We start from the raw sequence: 20,543 nt of genomic DNA on the forward strand, positions 1-20,543 counted from the left end.
TTTTTTTGGCTTGTCCTTCCTCCCTCTGTTCTCGCAGATCCTTGGGAAAAGGTTTGTGCTCTCCCTGGCCTTTTGGGACTCTTCCCTTCCTCCTCAGTGTCCCTCGTGCCCATCCCACAGTGTTCCCCAAACTCTGTTCTCCCTCAAAATTCCATTTTTTTCCATTATTTACCACAGGAACATCCATTTTCTATCCCCTGCTTGACAGCTTGTGCCCACCTACACAATTAGGGCAAAACCATGCAAAACAAAACGGGGGAATTCACACATTCCAACCCTGGGTGGCTTCATTCCCTTAATGAGCCACTTTCCCAGGCTCCAAACATCCCTGATCCTACACGGCCACCAAATCCGCACTTCTGAACTCCCTGGGCTGAGATCAAAGCCAGGCCAGCCTAAGTTGTGCTGGATTTCCTTCTCCAGTCTCCACAGCCAAGTCTAGAGGGACGATGCCTCCAGGGAAATCCAGGATTTCCCAGGAGGAAGCTGCAGGGAGGTGACAGCACCTGCTGGGAGTGCTGGACAATTCTTTGGGAAAAATCCTTAACCAGGAGTGGGGGACATCCCTATTCCCATGAGGGGAAAACCCCAAAACCTCAAAACATCAGAGGGGAAAACCCCAAAACTCTTGGGCAGTTCCTGGGTGAGCACATCCTCATCCCGACACCCCCAGGCAAACCCAGCCCGGTACCCTTTGGAAAAGCTCTTTTTCCTCTGGAAAAGCTCTTTTTCATTTGGAAAAGCTCATTTTCCTCTGGAAAAGCTCATTTCAGGAGCGTTTCTCCAGCAGGAGAGAGCCCCGAGAGCCCTTTCCCTGCTCTGACAGGGCCCGGGGTTCCTGCTGGGAGCACGGACTGCGGGGGTCCCCATTTCACTGCTGTAACCCTCCCAGTCCCCAATCCCCACTCCCCAATCCCTCCCCCTTCCCGAGGGGTTCCATTATCCCGGGATCTGCCGATCCCGGTGCTGTTTGCACACGCCGCTGGCCCAGCCTTTATGTGGGACACATAAGGGGCTCTGTGTGCCGCTCCCGCCAGGGCCATTAATCGTGTCCATGTCAGAATTCCCGGCTCCAAACCCTCTCTTCCCGCTCCTCCCCTCTCCCACCCTCCCCCCTGCCCTTGTTGTGCTCTCCGGAGATCCAAAGGGGGGAAAAAAAACCCCAAACTTGTCTGAAAATTCACACGCGGAACTTGCAAACGTCGCAAAATCCGATCTGCTCCGCGGGGCCGGGCTGGGAAATATGGGATTGCTCCAGCCGGGAATAAACCCCCCGGGCAGGCGGAGGGATGGCCTCCAAGAGAAAATGCCAAACTCTGGCTGCTGGTCCCACCGGGGATGCAAACCCTGCAGCTGGTACCGCTGGAGAGGCCAAACGCAGAGGGCCTCTCTGAATCCGTGGGAATGTGGACGAGCTGGACGGGACCTGAGGCAGAGCTGGGTTTGACCTCGGCTCCCACCTTGGAGCCGCCTCATTCCCAGCTCCTCTCCAAGGGTTTGGGATCTTTGGGTTTCCCCCTAGCTCTGTGGGATGCCATCCCAGAGTTACATAGCTCCTGGTGGTTTTCCTACATTTCCCCAAGATATTGGGGCAAGAATTAACCTCCTGACGCATCCCTGACCTCCTAACGCATCCCTGAAGCGCTGCCGAGCCGTATTGCCAAGGAGAAGAACATTTCGTTTTCCAGCCACAATCTGAGAAGAAAACAGGGCCGAGAAGCCCTTGGGGCTGACATGGGGTGAGCTCCTGGGACAACTGAACACCCCATTGTACCAGTCAGAAATCCTAATTAACCACCCTTATCAAACGGTAGGAATGCCATGACTGGCTGTGCCCATCCCAGCCGGAGTTTCCAGGATGGATCTGCTTTGATTGGATTGTTTGAACCCCGTTCAAGCAAAGGTTTTGCTCTGGGAAGAAGAGGCAGCGAAGGAGCAGCTGCGTTCCGGGCCAGAGAGAGCGGAGTTAGACTGGGCTGAGCAGGGTTAGGCTGGGGTGAGCAGGGTTAGACTGGGCTGAGCAGGGTTAGGCCAGGCAGAGCAGGGTTAGGCTGGGCTGCACGGGGTTAGGCCAGGGAGAGTGGGGTTAGACTGGGCTGAGCAGGGTTAGGCTGGGGTGAGCAGGGTTAGGCCGGGGAGTGCAGGATTAGGCTGGGGTGCATGGGGTTAGGCCAGAGAAAGTGGGGTTAAGCTGGGATGAGCAGGCTTAGGGCGGGGAGCATGGGGATAGGCTGGGCTGTGTGAGGTTAAGCAGGGGAGCCTGGGGTTAGGTCAAGATGCACAGGGTTAGGCTGGGGTGCACAGGGTTAGGCTGGGGTGCACAGGGTCAGGCTGGGGTGCACAGGGTCAGGCTGGGCTGTGCAGGGTTAGGCTGAGCTGTGCAGGGTTAGCCTGGGCTGTGCAGGGTTAGGCTGGGCTGTGCAGGGTTAGCCTGGGCTGTGCAGGGTTAGGCTGGGCTGTGCAGGGTCAGGCTGGGGTGTGAGGGGTTAGGCTGAGCTACGCAGGGTTAGGCTGGGCTGTGCAGGGACAGGCTGGGCTGTGCAGGGTTAGGCTGGGGTGCACAGGGTTAGGCTGGGGTGCACAGGGTCAGGCTGGGCTGTGCAGGGTTAGGCTGGGCTGTGCAGGGTCAGGCTGGGCTGTGCAGGGTTAGGCTGGGCTGTGCAGGGTTAGGCTGGGGTGCACAGGGTTAGGCTGGGCTGTGCAGGGTTAAGCCGGGGCTGCACAGGGTTACTCCATGGAGCGCAGGCTTAGGCCGGGCCGCGCGCGCTTAGGCCGGGCCTTACCTGCACGCGGGCCTCGGTGAGCTTGGTGCGCTGGGCCAGCTCCTCGCGGGTGTAGATGTCGGGGTAGTGGGTCCTCTCGAAGGCCTTCTCCAGCTCCTCCAGCTGCTCCGCCGTGAACGTGGTGCGGCTGCGGCGCTGCTTCCGCTTCAGCGGCAGGTCCGGCTCCGACTCCACGTCCGAGCCCTCGTCCAGGCGGTTCCCTGCGGAGAGGGACATCGGGAGAGGGGGTTCAGTCCCATGGGGAAAAATACTGGAAGGGGAAAGAGCCCGGCAAAGTCAGCAAAAGAAAGCTTGGAATCGTGAACCTTCCCGTGTGGGAATCGGAAAAACGGGAACTTCCACAAGCACTGAAGGGTTTGATCTGCAGCCTTAGAAAAAGGCTGTACCTTAGATTAGTGTAAAAATAGATTCATTAGATTAATGCAAATTAGATCGATGTAAAAAGGCTATACACTGGATTAATGTAAAAATATAATACACAGACATTAGGCAGAAAAATCATAAATTTAGCTTTCTACAGTTGTAAGAATATGCCTTAAGTAAATGAGAAACTGTATTAATAAGATGGTGAAGGGTTTTTAACATAGGAGCGTAGTTAAATAGACTAAGCTTAGAGTTTAGAAGTTCTAATAGAATATTAGAACTATGTAACTATATTCTTTATATTAGAATACAACTATAAATATATTTTATGTATTAGAATATAAGTATAAATATATTCTATATATTAGAATATAACTGTAACTATATTCTATATATTAGAATATGACTATAACTATATTCTATGTATTAGAATATGTGCATACGTGTAACAACAGCCTGTTAGGTAAAAGTATCCACAATGCAGCAAAATTAAGTGAAAGTGGTAAGTTAGAAAAACAAAATAAACGTTGTGACATCTGTCCATTAGATTAAAAAGTTGTAGATTGTCTTGTAGCAAAGAACTCGTGGCTGCTCTTGAGCTATAACTGGCTACTTACTCTCATAAATCTCACACCTGCTAATGTTGATCTGAGTAATAAATCAGCCCAAAAATGGTCCCATTCCTTCATTAATTGCAGCGGTAATAATATTCCAGTTTGGGTTGGAGAGGCCTCGAAGTCCATCCAGTGCCACCCCCTGCCATGGGCACGGACACCTCCCACCGCCCCAGGGCACCTCCAGGGAACGGGGCAGCCACAGCTTCTCTGGGAATTCCATTCCAGGGAGGAATTTCTTCCCAATATCGAAGAAAAGGAGTCCCTCAATTCCACAGCCATGGGAATCCTGTTATCAATTCCCCAGGCATGGGAATCCTGGAATCCCAGTGCCTCAGTTCCCCAGCCATGGGAATCCTGGAATCCTGTCCCTCAATTCCCCAGGCATGGGAATCCTGGAATCCCAGTGCCTCAGTTCCCTAGCCATGGGAATCCTGGAATCCCAGTCCCTCAATTCCCCAGGCATGGGAATCCTGGAATCCCAGTCCCTTTCTCCATGGCCATGGGAATCCTGGAATCGCAGTGCCTCAATTCCCCAGCCATGGGAATCCTGGAATCAATTCCCCAGGCATGGGAATCCTGGAATTGCAGTACCTCAATTCCCCAGCCATGGGAATCCTGGGATCAATTCCCCAGCCATGGGAATCCTGGAATCCCAGTCCCTGTCTCTGCAGCCATGGTAATCCTGGAATCCCAGACTGGTTTGGGCTGGGAGGGACCTTAAATCTCATCCCATTCCAGCCCTTCCACCATCCCAGGTTGCTCCAGCCCCGTCCAACCTGGCCTTGGACACTTCCAGGGATGAGGAATCTCCAGTTTCTCTGTCCTGTGGACAGAACATCCACTGGTTTTATGCTGTTCATAGCACTTGCTACCAACTGTTTTCCCCACATTGCAAAGAAAACCCTGGAAAATGAAAACTTCTCGCAGGAAAAGGGGAGCTCATAGTCCCTGATTCAAATTGTTACAGAAAAAAGAGTTTCCAGCATTTGGCTTATTTCCATTTTTCCTTGGAAATTCCTGTCTCAGAGTTGCCCGTTTTGCCCCGAAAAAGGCAGGAACAGAAATGTTGTCAACAAATGATGCTTTGACTTGTGCTGCCCAATTTCCTCCCATGTTTTATCAAGGGTTAGGCTTGAAGGTTTCAGTTTTTAAAACTTAGGAAGGAAAAAAAAAAAAAAAAAGGAACAACTGGGAATTTTCACAGATGGGAAAAACCTTTCCAGCTCAGCATTGCTGGAGGTTGGGCTGCCCAGAGGAGACAGCTCAGTTCCTCAACTCCCAAATTTCCTATGGAATTCAGATGCCATCCAGTCCTTTCCCAGTGTTTAATCAGTCACTTATTCCTCCACCTGGACTTTTCCCTTTCCCTTCTCCCTGCCTTGATCCCAGCACCAGGCGCGGCCTCCCGAGGCTCTGGTGACCCCACAGGAGTGCAGCTGGAATAAATAAACCCGGGTTTGCTCCATGTTTTTAGGCTGGAGATCAAGCAGAAGGCCCCACATGGATATCCCCCAGGTCCTCAGCAGCTTTTGGAGGAGCAGGAACTCCAACCTTGTCTCTCCTGGAGCAATCCCGGTTCCAGAGATCTTCCATGTGGGGATTACGGGTTCCCTACGGGGTGCAGATGTTGAGTTTGGAGGATCTCAGCCCACAAATGTGCCCCCAGTCCAGGGCAGCAGAGAAGGGACAATGGGACACGGGAAACCTCTGAGCTGGGGACAGCTCTGGCCCTGCCACCTTTTCCTTCTTTCCCAAGAAAACAGGGGATTCACTGGATTAATTGATTTTTTTCCCTTCCCGAGCCTGGCTGTTGTTTTCCACAGGAACCACCCAGCCTCGCTGAGAGCCAGAACCAAATCGTGCTCACAGCAAAGTCCTTTTTCTTTTGGGCCAACCTTTGCTAATTTAGGATTAAAGCAGGGCTTACATAAGCTCAGCCTGACCATAAATTTCCCTGAAGTCTCTAACCGTGTTTTCCAGCCTATTTTTTCACCCTTTTTTGTTCAGCTCCTATATTATCATCACCCAAAAATCTGCTTTTTTTCTTGGCAGTGCTGGGAGCTGCAGCTGTGGCTCCCGACAGCTGCTGGGGGGTTTGAGGGGTGGGAGGCACAGAGTCCCCTGGAGCCGCCTCGTTTGTACTGAGATCACCACAAAAAGCCTCTGCATTCCTGACAAAATTCCTTTTATGTCCCAGGGCTTTTGGCACCTCGGAGAAGGTGCTGGATTCAGGGGAGTTCTGCTCCAGGGGTTGCTTTTTGGGGGAAAAAACATTCCTTGGAGAGGTTTTCCCTCCTTTGGGCTCTGGCATCCTGTTAAATGCCTTAAACACGTTCAGCTTTTAGATCCAAACCCTTTGATTTCTGAATTTCTCCCCCCAAATCAGTGAGAAATTCCCTGACGGCTTCAGAGGGGCAGCACCTGCCCCACACTTTAAAGATCCAAAAAAAACCAATCCTAAAAATTTTCCAAGTTCTCCCGCACGTGGCCAGAATTTGTTTCTAAATGAGATTTTTGGGATTTGTCCTCTCTCCCAGCAGGACAAGGCAGGGAACGGGAAAACTGAAAGGAAAAGGGAAAACTGACAAGAAAAGGGAAAACCAGGAGAGAAGGGAAAGCCAGGAGAGAAGCACGTGGGTTACAGGACTCGTGCTCATCCTGCTGTATTTGGATTTTTTAGGATCTTCCAGGGAAGGTCTGGAGTCTCCAGGAGAAGGAACATCTGTGCCTGAGAACAGCAGGGCTGCACATCTGGGCCCCAGATGATGCAGGGCAGGTAGGAGCCCGCACATCTGGGCCTTGGAGGAGCAAAGGCACATCTGGAAAGCTCCAGCACATTCCCTGAAGCTCCTCGCCGGAGCCGCTCCATCACAAATGAGCTCGGCTGCTCGTCCCATCCCGCTCTGGGATCCCGAGCTCCCCAGGGGCAGGGAAAACCAGCCGGGAAAGGATGTGTGCCAAATTTCACCTGCGCAGGGAACCCCCCCAGCTCCCTTCCCTGATCTGTCCAGGAGGTTTCGGGAGAGGACGAGGGATTGTCACCCTCTGTCCCCACCATGGTGTGATTCTGGGGTGAAAAGGGTTGAGATAACCAATACCAGCGCCAGGATAAACCTCTCTATTCCCAAGCTTCCCGACGGCTCCCGCCAGGCGCTATCCCCATTTTCCAGCCGTGCCAGAGCCAGCGGGAGCCACCCCCCACCCCCAGTGACCCCGGGGGCCGGGAAGGGCTGGGAACAGCAGCCACAGCTCCTGGTGCCAAGTGCCCGGCTCCAAGAGCCCGACCTCAAAGCTGGAACTGAGGAAAAACTCCCAGGGAATGCCTGGGAGCAGCTGCTTCCACCCGGAGCAGCTGCTGCTGTCAGGCAGGGATGTGGGGAAGGACAGGGAATGCTTTCCAGCTGGGCTGGGCTCCCGGCACATCCAGCACGCCCCACGAGCAGCTCCCTCACCTCCCAGCCCCACAGGTCGTTGCCATTCCCAACCAGCTGGAATATCCTGGACAATCCGTTCCCACATTCCCCCTAAAGCTCCTGTGCCATTGGTTTTCTGAAGATGTGGAGAATCCCAAAGCTGGGGCTTCACCCCAGACTCAAACCCTTCATTTTTCCCAACCCATCCCTGTGTGAGCGACGGATGCCAGCATTGGACACACAATTTTTTCACCCAAATTTCCAGGGAGTTTTGCCACAGGAATGACCCGGTGGTGTTTTGGCCTTGCTCAGCACAGGCAGCCTGCAAAGGGGAAGGTGCAGAAATTTCCAGCAGCACCTTGCTGGGGGGGAAGGGTGAAGGATGGGAAGCTGTGGGCTGGCCGGCAGCAGCTCCACCGGGAGCTCATCCCGGGAAAATTGATTGGAAAAGCAGAGCCGGGAGTGAATGGAGGGGAAAACCTCCCAGCAGGACAAGGCAAGGAACAGGAAAACTAAAGGGAAAAGGGAAAACTGACGAGAAAAGGGAAAACCAGGAGAGAAGGGAAAACCAGGAGAGGAGGGAAAGCCAGGAGAGGAGGGAAGACTAAAGGGAAAAACAGAAAACTGAAGGGAAAAGGGAAAACCAGAAGAGCAGAGAAAACCAGGAGAGAAGGGAAAACTAAAGGGAAAAGGGAAAACCAGGAGAGAAGAGACAGCCAGGAGAGAAGCATGTGGGTTACAGGACTCGTGCTTATCCCGCTGTATTTGGGTTTTTTAGGAGCAATCCCATTGTTTTTTCATCTCTTTTTCAGAGTAACTGCTCTGCAGCTCAGAATGAAAAGCTCAAACTGCCCAAATCTCTTTGCTTTTAGAAAGAAATGGTAATTTCAGGAATAAAAAGGCAGAGGCTTCATCCTGGGAGCAGCGGCAGGGATGCAGCAAGGAAGCTCTTCCCGCTGTTCCAAGGGAGATATTCCAACATCTGGGGAATTTTTGGGAGCCAAGGGGAGAAGTGGCCCCGTGGACCTGCTGAGGGTTTGTGTGGGGCAGTGCTGAGTCCTGCACCTTCAGGAAGAGCTGGGAGAGGGAATAAACCCCCCTGGAGTGGCTGGAGCAGTGCAGGGAAAGCCTTGTCCCAGGGCTCATTCCAGCGTCAGGAAATGTGGGAATTATGGCCCCAGAGTCCCATTCCTGAGAAAATCTTGGGTTCAGCTCAGGGAACAGCGAGCAGGAGCCCTTTGGAGGGGTTTGGAAGGAGCAGGAGGAGGCTGGAACTGGAGGAGGGGACCAGGAAAAGCCGTCTGCAGTCAGGGCCTGGCCGTGTCCCCCGTCCCCATTCCCATCTCCTCCGCCTCCCTCCTCTCCAGCCACAGCTTCTGGGCTCCTCTTGGCCCCGGAGTTAAATTAATCAACAGGATTAGGAGGGAGCGGCCCCAGCGAGGCCCTCCAGGCTCAGCCTGAGCCCGGGATGCTCCACAAGGAGCCGCAGCCGGTGCAGGAGCCGCTGGGAGCCGGGATGGGCAGCGTGGGAGCGCATTCATTACGGGGGATGGACGGGGGCGAGGGGACGGGAGCTGCTCGCCAGCCCTCGGCTCTTCCCTCCCTTCTCTTCCCTCTCCCTGCCAGCTGCACCACCCTAAAAACAAACTGGGAGAGGTGGGGAAAGAGAGGAATTGGGGACAAAGTGGGATTGGGGAGGGAGTGGGATTGGGGAAAAAAGGGATTGGGGAGGGAGAGGAATTGGGGACAAAATGGGTTTGGGGAGGGAGCGGGATTGGGGAAAAATGGGATTGGGGAGGCAGAGGAATTGGGGATGAAATGAGATTGGGGAGGGAGCAGGATTGGGAATTAAATGGGATTGGGGAGGGAGCAGGATTGGGGAAAAATGGGATTGGGGAGGGAGAGGAATTGGGGATGAAATGGGATTGGGGAGGGAGCAGGATTGGGGAAAAATGGGATTGGGGAGGGAGAGGAATTGGGGATGAAATGGGATTGGGGAGGGAGCAGGATTGGGGAGGCAGCAGGATTGGGAACAAATAGGATTGGGGAGGGAGCAGGATTTGGGATGAAATGGGATTGGGGAGGGAGCAGGATTGGGAACAAAAATGGGATTGGGGAGGGAGAGGGATTGGGGACAGAATGGGATTTGGGATGGTGTGGGATTGGGGTTGGCTGGGCCGTGGCCACACCTTTCGTGCTGCACTTGGCTGCAGCAAACTCCCCCCGAAGCTGCTGCAGCCTCGGGGATGCTCCATAAACCCCACCTGGAGGTGGCTGCCTGGGATTTAATGGGATGAGAGAAGGAAGGAAGGAAAACCCGCTCAGAAGGTGCCGGCAAGATCTGAGCAGCCCCAGGTGAGAGCCCCACAGAGGATCCCCTGTTCCAGACCTCTCCATCCAGCCCAGCCCTGGTGCACGGGGATCAGTGGGATGGAGCAGCTCTCCCAGCGGGAAAGGCCAAGGGATTTAAGATAGTTCAGCCTGGAGAGGAGGCTGAACCATCCCAAAGCTCCAGAGTGACCTCACTGTGACCTTCACCGGCCTGAAGGAGCCACAGGAAAGATGGAGAGAGACAATTCCCAAGGGCTGGAGGGACAGGACACAGGGAATGGCTTCCCACTGCCAGAGAGGGGTTTAGGTGGGATATTGGGTAGGAATTCCTGGCTGTGAGGGTGGGCAGGCCCTGGCACAGGGTGCCCAGAGCAGCTGTGGCTGCCCCTGGACCCCTGAAAGTGTCCAAGGCCAGGCTGGATGGGGCTGGGAGCAGCCTGGGATGGTGGAAGGAGTCACTGCCCATGGCAGGAGGATGGACCTGGATCAATTTTAAGCTGCTCCCAACTCAATCCAGCTCAACAGAACCCAGCCCAACACAACCCAACTCAACACAACCCAACTCAACCCAACTCAACCCAACTCAACACAACCCAACTCGACCCAACCCAACCCAACTTCCAACTCAACACAATACAACCCAACCCAACTCAACCCATCCCAGGATTACTGCTGAGATCCTGCCCTGGCCCTCGCCTGCGGGGCAGGAAGGAGGAATCTTTGGGATTCAGGCACAGAGGAATCCCTGGATCCACCATCCCAAGCTGTGCCTGTGGGGCAGGAGAGGTGGGATGGCACAGCCCGAGTTTCCTGCTGCCCCAGGAGGACACGGAACGAGCCGGGATCAGAGGAACATTGGGATTTATCCTCTCCTGAGCTGCACCTGCCACCGGCAGCTCCAGAAACCGGACCTGGAGCTCTCCCGGCCTTCCCAGCTCCTCTTTCCTGGGCAGGAGCAAACCAACCCCACCCAGGTGCAAACAGGGCCTCAAGGAGCCCGAAAAGGCGGTGCAGAATTGTCCTGCCGTGACTTTGTTGTTCCCAGCACTGTTATAGATACATATTGTAATATTGGCTTTTCACAAACATTAAAATAGATTTTATACCTGTAGTGTTGAAGTAACCTTGCCATAAAGATATCGTTTTTATTTCTGCTGTTAATTAAGCTTAATGAAATAGCTGATGTAAGTATACTTATATTAATATACCTGCTTAGATTAGATAACATCCAATAAACATATAAAAGGATTCCAGACAGAATTGTCCATTGGTTAAAGGCTCGGTTGGGATCCACAGGGATCCACAGGGATCTGATCCCAGATGGAATCCCAGAGGTTCCCTGTGGGAACATTTGGATCCACGGGGCTGAACTGATCCCAGATGGGATCCTGTGGGAACAGCAGGATCCACAGGGCTGAGCCTGAGGATCTGCCCTGTCCCCACACCCGTCACAACCCCCCGAACTTTCCGCTCCTTCCAGAGTGAACAAACCCGACCCATCCCGACCGTGCGGCGGCAGCCGGGGAGGGAGGGAGGGCGGACAGGGAGCCACGTCCTTTGTGAATGCCCTGGACACAAACAGATGGAATATCCATCAACTCCAGCCCTCTTTTCTTCGCTTTCAACTTTTTCCTGCTCCTCGCCTCCCTGCCCCCTCCGCCCCTCGCCCTCTCTCTCCGGGCTTTTGTTCGGCCTTTTCAAGCGGCCCGAGGTGATGGGGCCGGCCCCGAGTCCCGGCACATCTGTGGGGTCCATAAAAGGCCCCTCTGGCACTTCAATATTCATGGCCTCGTGCCTGTGGCAGGCGCAGGATCCAGCCCGGGAGAGAGGGAGGTGGTATAGATATAATATATTGCAATATAATAGAATATATTGCAATATAATGAAATATATTAAAATAGAATAAAATATATTACCATATAATATAATGTATTACAATATAATACAATGTATTGCAATATAATATAATATAATATGATGATATGATATGATATGATATGATGATATGATATAATATTATATTATTTATAATTATATTATTTATATAATAATCTAAAATCATATAGTATATTATTTATAATTATATTATTTCTATAATGATATTAAATTATATAGTAATGTTATATTATAATTGAATATTGCATATTAAAATATTGGCTTTTCACTAATATTGAAGCGGATTTATATGTGTGATGTTAAAGTAACTTTATCATAAAGATACAGCTTTTATTTCTGTTGTTAATTAAGCTCGGTGCAACAGCTGATATCAGCGTGCTTGTGTTAAAATGCTGCTGGGATGGGATCACACGCAATGAACACAGGATGAGCACACCTGCACAGGTATTCCAATTATCAGCCCTCACCGTCTAAACCCAGTGCGGACCAAGGCCCAAAACCCGGGGGTGATGAGAATGGACTGAAAGCACAACCAAGGAAAACTCATGCTCTACAAACCAGACCCAGGGAGGAGCCAGGCGAAACCATTCTGAAAACACATGAACTGGTTCAGAGAAAGAGTTTACTCTGCAGAAAGGTCTGTGAATATACAACAGACTGATGGAATAGAAAAAAAAATGTTTAACGAGTATCCCAAAGATAACAGCACTCGTTGTTTTGGCACTCGTAACAACCTTTGCTGTCCTATTGCCCTTCATTAAACTTGGAAGGAAGGAAGGAAGGAAGGAAGGAAGGAAGGAAGGAAGGAAGGAAGGAAGGAAGGAAGGAAGGAAGGAAGGAAGGAAGGAAGGAAGGAAGGAAGGAAGGAAGGAAGGAAGGAAGGAAGGAAGGAAGGAAGGAAGGAAGGAAGGAAGGAAGGAAGGAAGGAAGGAAGGAAGGAAGGAAGGAAGGAAGGAAGGAAGGAAGGAAGGAAGGAAGGAAGGAAGGAAGGAAGGAAGGAAGGAAGGAAGGAAGGAAGAGGAAGGAAGGAAGAGGAAGGAAGGAAGGAAGGAAGGAAGGAAGGAAGGAAGGAAGGAAGGAAGGAAGGAAGAAGGAAGGAAGGAAGGAAGGAAGGAAGGAAGGAAGGAAGGAAGGAAGGAAGGAAGGAAGGAAGGAAGGAAGGAAGGAAGGAAGGAAGGAAGGAAGGAAGGAAGGATGGAAGGAAGGAAGGAAGGAAGGAAGGAAGGAAGGAAGGAAGGAAGGAAGGAAGGAAGGAAGGAAGGAAGGAAGGAAGGAAGGAAGGAAGGAAGGAAGGAAGAGGAAGGAAGGAAGGAAGGAGGAAGGAAGGAAGGAAGGAAGGAAGGAAAGGAAGGAAGGAAGGAAGGAAGGAAGGAAGGAAAGGAAGGAAGGAAGGAAAGGAAGGAAGGAAGGAAGGAAGGAAGGAAGAGGAAGGAAGGAAGGAAGGAAGGAAGGAAGGAAGGAAGGAAGGAAGGAAGGAAGGAAGGAAGGAAGGAAGGAAGGAAGGAAGGAAGGAAGGAAGGAAGGAAGGAAGGAAGGAAGGAAGGAAGGAAGGACCCCAGACCTTCCCAGCTCTCCCACTCGAAGAGGGCACCACCAGTGCTCCCAAAGTGGGAGGCAAAGGGAAACCAGCTGGGATCCAGGCTGGAGGAACAACAACAAGGAGAGAAGCTCTGCTCGCCTTCTCTGAGTTTCCCTTATTTTTGTTTTGCTTTCTTCCCTTCCCAGCTCCAGCCCTGCTGGTCCCTCACAAGGATTCCTCATGGAGCAGCACAAACACATCCCATGGGCTGGGAGGGCTGGGCATGGGGAGGCACAGAGCCCAGTGGATCAGGGGTGGGAGATCTTATCCTGGGAAACCCCTGGATTTACTGGGATCCAGTCCCAGATAACCCCTGGATTTACAGGGATCCAATCCAGGATTACCCCTGGATTTACAGGGATCCCATCCCAGATAACCCCTGGATTTATCTGATCCCAGATAACCCCTGGATTTATCTGATCCCAGATAAGCCCTGGATTTACAGGGATCTGATCCTGGATAACCCCTGGATTTAGAGGGATGTGATCCCAGATAACCCCTGGATTTATCTGATCCTGGAGAATTCCTGGATTTACGGGGTAGGGATGAGGGATGGGCGGTCCCATCCCAGACAATTCCTGGATTTCCAGGGATCCAGTCCTAGATCATCCCTGGATGTCCAGGGATCCCATCCTGGACCATCCCTGGGTTTCCAGGGTAGGGCACAGGGATGCCAGCCCGGCTCCCCGGCCTGCAGGGGACACTGCCAGGCTCGAGGGACCAGCGTGGCTGCGGCACCAGGGTTGGGACATCAGGGGGAAGGACCAGAGGGGAACATTCCCTGTCCGTGTTTGTCCTGGCACAGCTCCCCTGGGCCCTGGGGCAGCTCCGTGGGCTGGGCACGGCTGCTCCTCCTCACGCTCAGCCCCACTTTGGGGCTGGGATTCACCCAGTCCATGCCACTCCTGGCAGGGCCAGGGCCGGGGCCGGGGCCAGGGCCAGGGCCAGGAACAGGGCCAGGAACACCCTGGGTGTGCCCAGCTCCAGTTTGGGGCTGGCATCCATCAATTTGTACCACTCCTGGACTGGGATTTGGCTCCAGCCAGGGCCGGGGCCAGGGCCAGGGACACCCTGGGGTTGCCCAGCTCCAGTTTGGGGCTGGGATTCACCCAGTCCGTGCCACTCCTGGTAAGGACAGGGACAGGGACACCCTGGGGGTGCCCAGCTCCAGTTTGGGGCTGGCATCCATCAATTCGTGCCACTCCTGCCAGGGCCAGGGCCAGGGCCAGGGCCAGGGCCAGGGCCAGGAACACCCTGAGGTGTCCAGTTCGCTGGGATCCCACCCTGAGCCACAGCCTGTTGGAGCCCTGGTTACTGGGAATTTTAGACTTTCTGTGCTGACTGGCACTGACCCTCAAGAGAACACTGCATTTGACCTGGAGCTGTAGAGAGGGCTTCCAAAATTAAATAATAAAACTAAGATTATTAGTGCATAGTTTAAATAAAAGTGTCTAATATCACATAGTAGAAGACTCAGAGTTTAAGGTGATAGAATATAGTAATATATATAAAGCAAGATAGAAGTTTTAGGACAGAAACTAGTCCTTCTTCTTCAAAAGTTTAACTAAGATTGTGTAACATTCCCATCCCAAACCCTGGCACAGGTCTGCCAGAAGCCCTAAGCCTAAGCCTAAGCCTAGGCCTAAACCTAAACCTAACCCAACCCTGTCCTGTGCCCCCCCTGCTGCTCCGGCCCTGCCCGGACACCTCCAGACCTCTCCGTTTCAGGGAAGAGGAACCAGTTTCACAAAAATGTGAAGTTCTGGCGGCACTGGGAGCGCGGCAGGCGCGGCGGGCAAAGATCACCCCGCAGGAGGAGGAGCACTTCCCACCATGCCCGAAGATTCCCAGAGATTCCAATCCTGGAGAGAGATCCCAGTGCCAGGGAGAGATCCCGATGCCAGGGAGAGATCCCAGTGCCAGGGAGAGATCCCAGTGCCAGGGACAGATCCCAGTGCTATGGAGAGATCCAAGTGCCAGTGAAAGATTCCAGTGCAAGGGACAGATCCAGTGCCAGGGAGAGATCCTGGTGCCAGGGAGAGATCCCAGTGCCAGGGAGAGATCCCAGTGCCAGGGACAGATCCCTGATCCAGGGACAGATCCCAGTGCCAGGGACAGATCCCAGTGCCAGGGACAGACCCAGTGCCAGGGAGAGATCCCAGTGTCAGGGACAGATCCCTGATCCAGGGACAGATCCCAGTGTCAGGTACAGATCCAAGTGCCAGGGAGAGGTCCCTGATCCAGGGACAGATCCCAGTGCCAAGGAGAGATCCCAATGCCAGGCACAGATCCCAGTGCCAGGGACAGATCCCAGTGCCAGGGACAGATCCCAGTGGCCTTGAGCCACCTCTTCCCCTCCCTTGCTTTCGTGCTCCAGCTGGGAAATCAAGGATGCAGCGAAGTTCACAAAGGATTTTTGGAATATCTGATTTTCTGTCCCCCACCCGCTCACTGAGCCCTGCTGGTTTTGATTTGGGTATTAATTTTCTATCCTATTAATTTCTTATACACTTTCCATATATTTATATATGAATGCATATATTTCTATGTATTTCTATATAGAATTATATTTCTATGTGGATATTCACATTCTCCTGCCTCGCTGCAAGCTCCACTTTTCCTCCCGCGTTTCTCCCACCTCCTCTCTCCTTTCTCTCCACATTCCCCCCCCTCCCCTGCCCATTTCCCCCCCAGAAATCGCTCCCAGCTCTCCATTCATGTCAGGAAGCCCCGGGACGCGCTCGGGATGCGCCGGGAGCGGGGCTGTGACATCGCCCGCGATTGAACCCCCGGGCCCGGCCCTGCCGCGGCCGCCAGAAGAAAGAGAAGAAAGGGAAACGCAGAGAGGAGAGAATGCGAGTGACAGAAAGAAGGATTGAATGAAGGAGCGCGAAGAAAGGAAGATATCCCTGCGCCGCGCTCCTTTATCAGCGCTGTCATCTGGAGCAGGGCCCTGCCCGCATTGTCTCACCTTGGGCCGAACAAAAAAAGGGATTTTTTTTTTGTGCGGATTCCTTTAGAGCTGCCAGGACCCGCACCTTAGGGGGTCGCGGGAGGCTGAATGTGCAGCTGACAGCCCCGCGCGGCCCCGGGTGATATCAATAAACCCCGACACCCGGCTCTTCAGCACTGCTCATGTGGAAGGTACGGCCTGAATATTAAAACCCCCGGGAAGGAGCCCGGGATGCGCGGGGGGAGGGAGGGAGGGAGGCGCGGGGCCGGGAGGGGTCGGGCCGGGGGATGCGGCGGCGCCGGCCCGGGCAGGGCAGCGGAACGAGGGGAGGGACAGAGCGGCTCCTCCCGCGCTCCTGGGGCTGCTCGGGGCCACCAGCTGATGCCTGAGGCTTTGAGCTTTTCTATGTTCCGTGTGTTTGTAACCCTGCGGTTCTGTGGTGCACAACTCCAAACTCCACACGCAGGGTCAGCTGCTGCTCTCCCGTTTTGGGCAGACACAACAATTCCTCTCCAGGCCTGGCAATCAAGGACACCTCACTGCCTCAGGCCCCGAGAAATTCAACAAAAGGGAGATGGGGGGAGCAAGCTCGGGGTAAATGACTTCATTAGCTGAAGCTGGAATTGGAGGATTAACCCCCAATATGCAAATGGAACAAAGTTATCAAACTGTGAAAACTCGTGGTCCATTTTTGGGTGTAGCCCCTGCCTGAGCTGTACCTGAAGGCCTTTCAGCAAATACAAGCACTTTTTATTCCCTTATTTTTGTCTGGCTCTGTTTTTAGGCAGTCCCAAAAGGCATCAGGACAGGGCAGGAGGAATAAAGGATGTGGTGGCAGCTTCTCCCACAGCTGCTGGAATTGGGATTCTCCTCCAGAAGCCCGACATCTAGAATCACATCTCGCTCCCATGGAACTGCTCCCACCCTGCTCTACCCCAAAATCATCTCAGTCAGGTCACAAAAAATGAGATTTTTTATCCAAAAATGGGTTTCCATCCATGGAAAAGGCCTGGTTTCCTCATGGGGTGGAGCTCCCATTCCTCCTGGGATGGAATCCCAAATTCCTCCTGCTCAGTGGCCAGCAGGGAATTCCTGGTGGCCACACCGAGCTGCCTCAGCGGAGAGCGGACACGGCACCGCGAGGGAAGCACCGTGGGTTTTTCCTGGTTTTTGGCACAAAATATTCCCTTCCCAGCTCGGATCTCGCAGGAGCGACGGCGGGAGCGGCTCATCCATGGGAACCCTGAGCCCTCCGAGCCCGCACGCGCACCAGGGCCAGCCCTGCAGCCCCATTTCCACAGGAAATTGCCCCAATTTATCCCTGGGGGTCTTGGACGCCAATTCCCCTGAAGGACAGGGGGGCCAATCCCACCCCAGGCTGTCCTGGGCCAGGGGAGGACACGGATGTCCCCGAGGCCACCAGCCAGGAGGAAACTCCCAGGGAGTTTTCCAGGACACAGGACATGGATGTCCCCAAGGTGGGAGCTCCTGAGGAGTTTTCCAGGACACAGGACACGGATGTCCCCAAGGTGGGAGCTCCTGAGGAGTTTTCCAGGACACAGGACATGGATGTCCCCAAGGCCACCAGCCAGGATGGGTTTTCCAGGACACCTGACCTGGGAATGGCTGGGAATGACTGGGAATGACTGGGAATGGGTGGGAATGGGCTGGAAATGGGTGGGAATTAGTGAGAATGGTTGGAAATAGTTGGGAATGACTGGGAATGGGTGGGAATGGGTGGGAATGGGCTGGGAATGTTTGGGAATGACTGGGAATGGTTGGGAATGAGTGGAAATGGCTGGGAACGGTTTGGAATGGCTGGGAATGGCTGGGAATAGGTGGGAATGAGTGGGAATGTCTGGGAATGATGGAATTTCCTGCCATTCCATTCCCAGCCATGGAAACCCCTGGAAGTTCCCGATCCACTGGTGAAGAACCTGAATTCCCCCTCAATTCCAACACCTGGCTCTCAACCCTCCCCACTCGGGCTCAATCCAGTTCACCACAACCACAAATCCATAAATTATCCTCATTGTGATAAATCCATAAATTATCCCAGAAATCCCACAGGAATTCCCTCCAAGAAGCCAAATTCCACCTTTCTATCCTTTCCCATTCCCACGGAACAGCACTCGGATCCATTTCACTCCCACAGCGACAAAAGTTCCCCTTCCAAACCCTCAAAATTCCATCAGAACCATGGGAAAGGTTGGATCGTTTTGCATATTTTTTTTAAATTCAGTGGTATTCCTAAAATCTGGAATTTTTAGCACAGGACTGAGGTTTAGATCAAAAATATTCCCACAGCAAATGCATGAAAGGAATTCCTTATTATCCCAAATCCCTTTTCCCGGAACCCAACGCGCTTCCTTGGAATTTCAGGCCATTCCTTAGAATTTTTAGGCTCCTTCAGAGGCTCCCAAGTTTTCGCTGGCGGCATTCCGGATATTCCCCAATATTCCCCAATCCTGCACAACGTCACCCTCTGCTGACGCCTTCCCGGAGGAGTTTCCACACCAAAAAAGGGCCATTTTTTCCCCAAATCCTGCCCCTGGCAGCTCCCAGGGCCGGGCACTTCCCGAAGGAAACTCGGGAAACTCCGGGATCACCCAGGGGGATCTTCCCAGGGCCGGGAATTCCCGGCTGCTGCTGCTGCCAAAAGCTGGGAGTTTTTTTTCCCCCATTAAAATCTGATATTTGATCCCTGGGATCAAATTGTGCAGGGGCTGGAAAACGCGGCTGGAAAAACATCCAAGGAAACACCGGGAGCGGGATTGGAACGATGCTTGTGCACAGAAAGAGGAGGCAAAAGCCCCAAAATTTCATTTTTTTGCCAGCAAAATTCTGCTCTGGGATCTGCAAGCCTGGGAGGAGGCAAAAATCATCTCAGTCAGGGCATGAAAAATCAGATTTTTTTTATCCAAAACCAGGTTTTTATCCATGGAAAATCCTGATTTCCTCACGACCTCCATCGCCTCATGGAATTTTTTCTCCTTAAAAAGCCTGGATTTGGCCCTTTTTGAGCCTTTCCTTGAGTTTTATGGGGGGAAACAACTCCAGCTGGGATTTATTGTGTCCCAAAGAAATGGAAATAAATGGGAATAAATTAGAATAAATGGGAATAAATGTAAATAAATGTAAATAAATGGAAATAAATTGGAATAAATTGAAATCCAGGTGAGTTCCTGGCAAGGTTCACACCTGGACGTCGGTGGGCAGAATCCCAGGAAAGACAAACATCCCTATAAAAATAATATTTGGGATTTAGGGGTTTATAAAAACCCATGTGCTGTCAAAATCATGGAGGGGATGGAGAACAGACCCGGGAAAAATGAGATAAATACCAATGAATGAATGAATCAATTAATTAATGTATTGGTTGTTAAACAAAAATGTGCATTATTGCATCTAAATATGAGTCATTAAATAAAAATGTGAATTATTTAAATCTGAATTACAGCCCTGGGAATGGCGGGGTTGGGGGAATGGAGCAGGGAAGTGGAATTTTATCGGGATCAATAAATATTGGTCGGGACCAATAAAGGGGGGGAAAAGGGAGGGAAAGGGAAAAAAAGGGGAAAAAAAGGGGGGAGAAATGGGGGAAAGGGGGAAAAAGAGGGGGAAAGTGAGGAAAAGGGGAAAAGGGGGGGAAAGGGGGAAAAGAAGGGGAAAGAGGAAAATGGGAAAAAAGGAGGGGAAGGGAAGGGAAGGGAAGGGAAGGGAAGGGAAGGGAAGGGAAGGGAAGGGAAGGGAAGGGAAGGGAAGGGAAGGGAAGGGAAGGGAAGGGAAGGGAAGGGAAGGGAAGGGAAGGGAAGGGAAGGGAAGGGAAGGGAAGGGAAGGGAAGGGAAGGGAAGGGAAGGGAAGGGAAGGGAAGGGAAGGGAAGGGAAGGGAAGGGAAGGGAAGGGAAGGGAAGGGAAGGGAAGGGAAGGGAAGGGAAGGGAAGGGAAGGGAAGGGAAGGGAAGGGAAGGGAAGGGAAGGGAAGGGAAGGGAAGGGAAGGGAAGGGAAGGGAAGGCCCTGAGTGACCCAGGCTGCCCTTTTGATTAATTAATGGCCTTAATTGGGGCTGGCTGAACCTGGCCTGGCCCCGCAGAGGGATAGACAGGGGGACAGAGGGATGGACAGAGGGACACTGGAGATTTTCACACCTTCCTTCTGTTTTGGCCCCCAAACTCACACTGGATATTCCAGGAGAGGGGCTGGGAATGCTTTGGCAGGGAGGGATAAACTCCAGCAGGAAGGGTTTTTAGGGAATGGTGTTTTCCAGCATCAGCCCCTGAAATTTGGGGAACAAGTGGTGAGAGAGGGAATGACAGGATTTGAGACGAAAGAGGGGAGGGTTGGATGGGATATTTGGGATAAATTCTTCCCTGTGAAGGCGGAGAGACCCTGGATGGAATTCCCAGAGAAGTTCTCCGTCCCTGGCAGTGCCCAAGGCTGGGTAGGACGGGGCTTGGAGCCGCCTGGGATCCCTGGGGTGGAGCAGGATGCGCTCCAAGGTCCCTCCAACCCATCCCACGATGCCAGGAAAAAGCAGGACAGGGACAGGACAGAGGGTGGCAGCGGGGGCGGATCCCACAGGGACAGCCGGGTTTGGATGGCTCGGG

General features: G+C 52.8%; 1 protein-coding gene across 1 annotated transcript in view; it reads right to left on the reverse strand.

The window, feature by feature from the left end:
* The window catches only part of PAX7 (paired box 7), a 116,211-nt gene that overhangs the window by 60,538 nt on the left and 35,130 nt on the right, over nucleotides 1-20,543 (reverse strand). The window contains exon 6 of the mRNA XM_053997398.1: nucleotides 2,784-2,983. Coding sequence (XP_053853373.1) covers nucleotides 2,784-2,983 — 200 coding nt within the window. The remainder of the gene's footprint in view (nucleotides 1-2,783; nucleotides 2,984-20,543) is intronic.

The sequence above is a fragment of the Vidua macroura genome, chromosome 23 (genome assembly GCF_024509145.1).
Source record: "Vidua macroura isolate BioBank_ID:100142 chromosome 23, ASM2450914v1, whole genome shotgun sequence".
Lineage (NCBI taxonomy): Eukaryota > Metazoa > Chordata > Aves > Passeriformes > Viduidae > Vidua > Vidua macroura.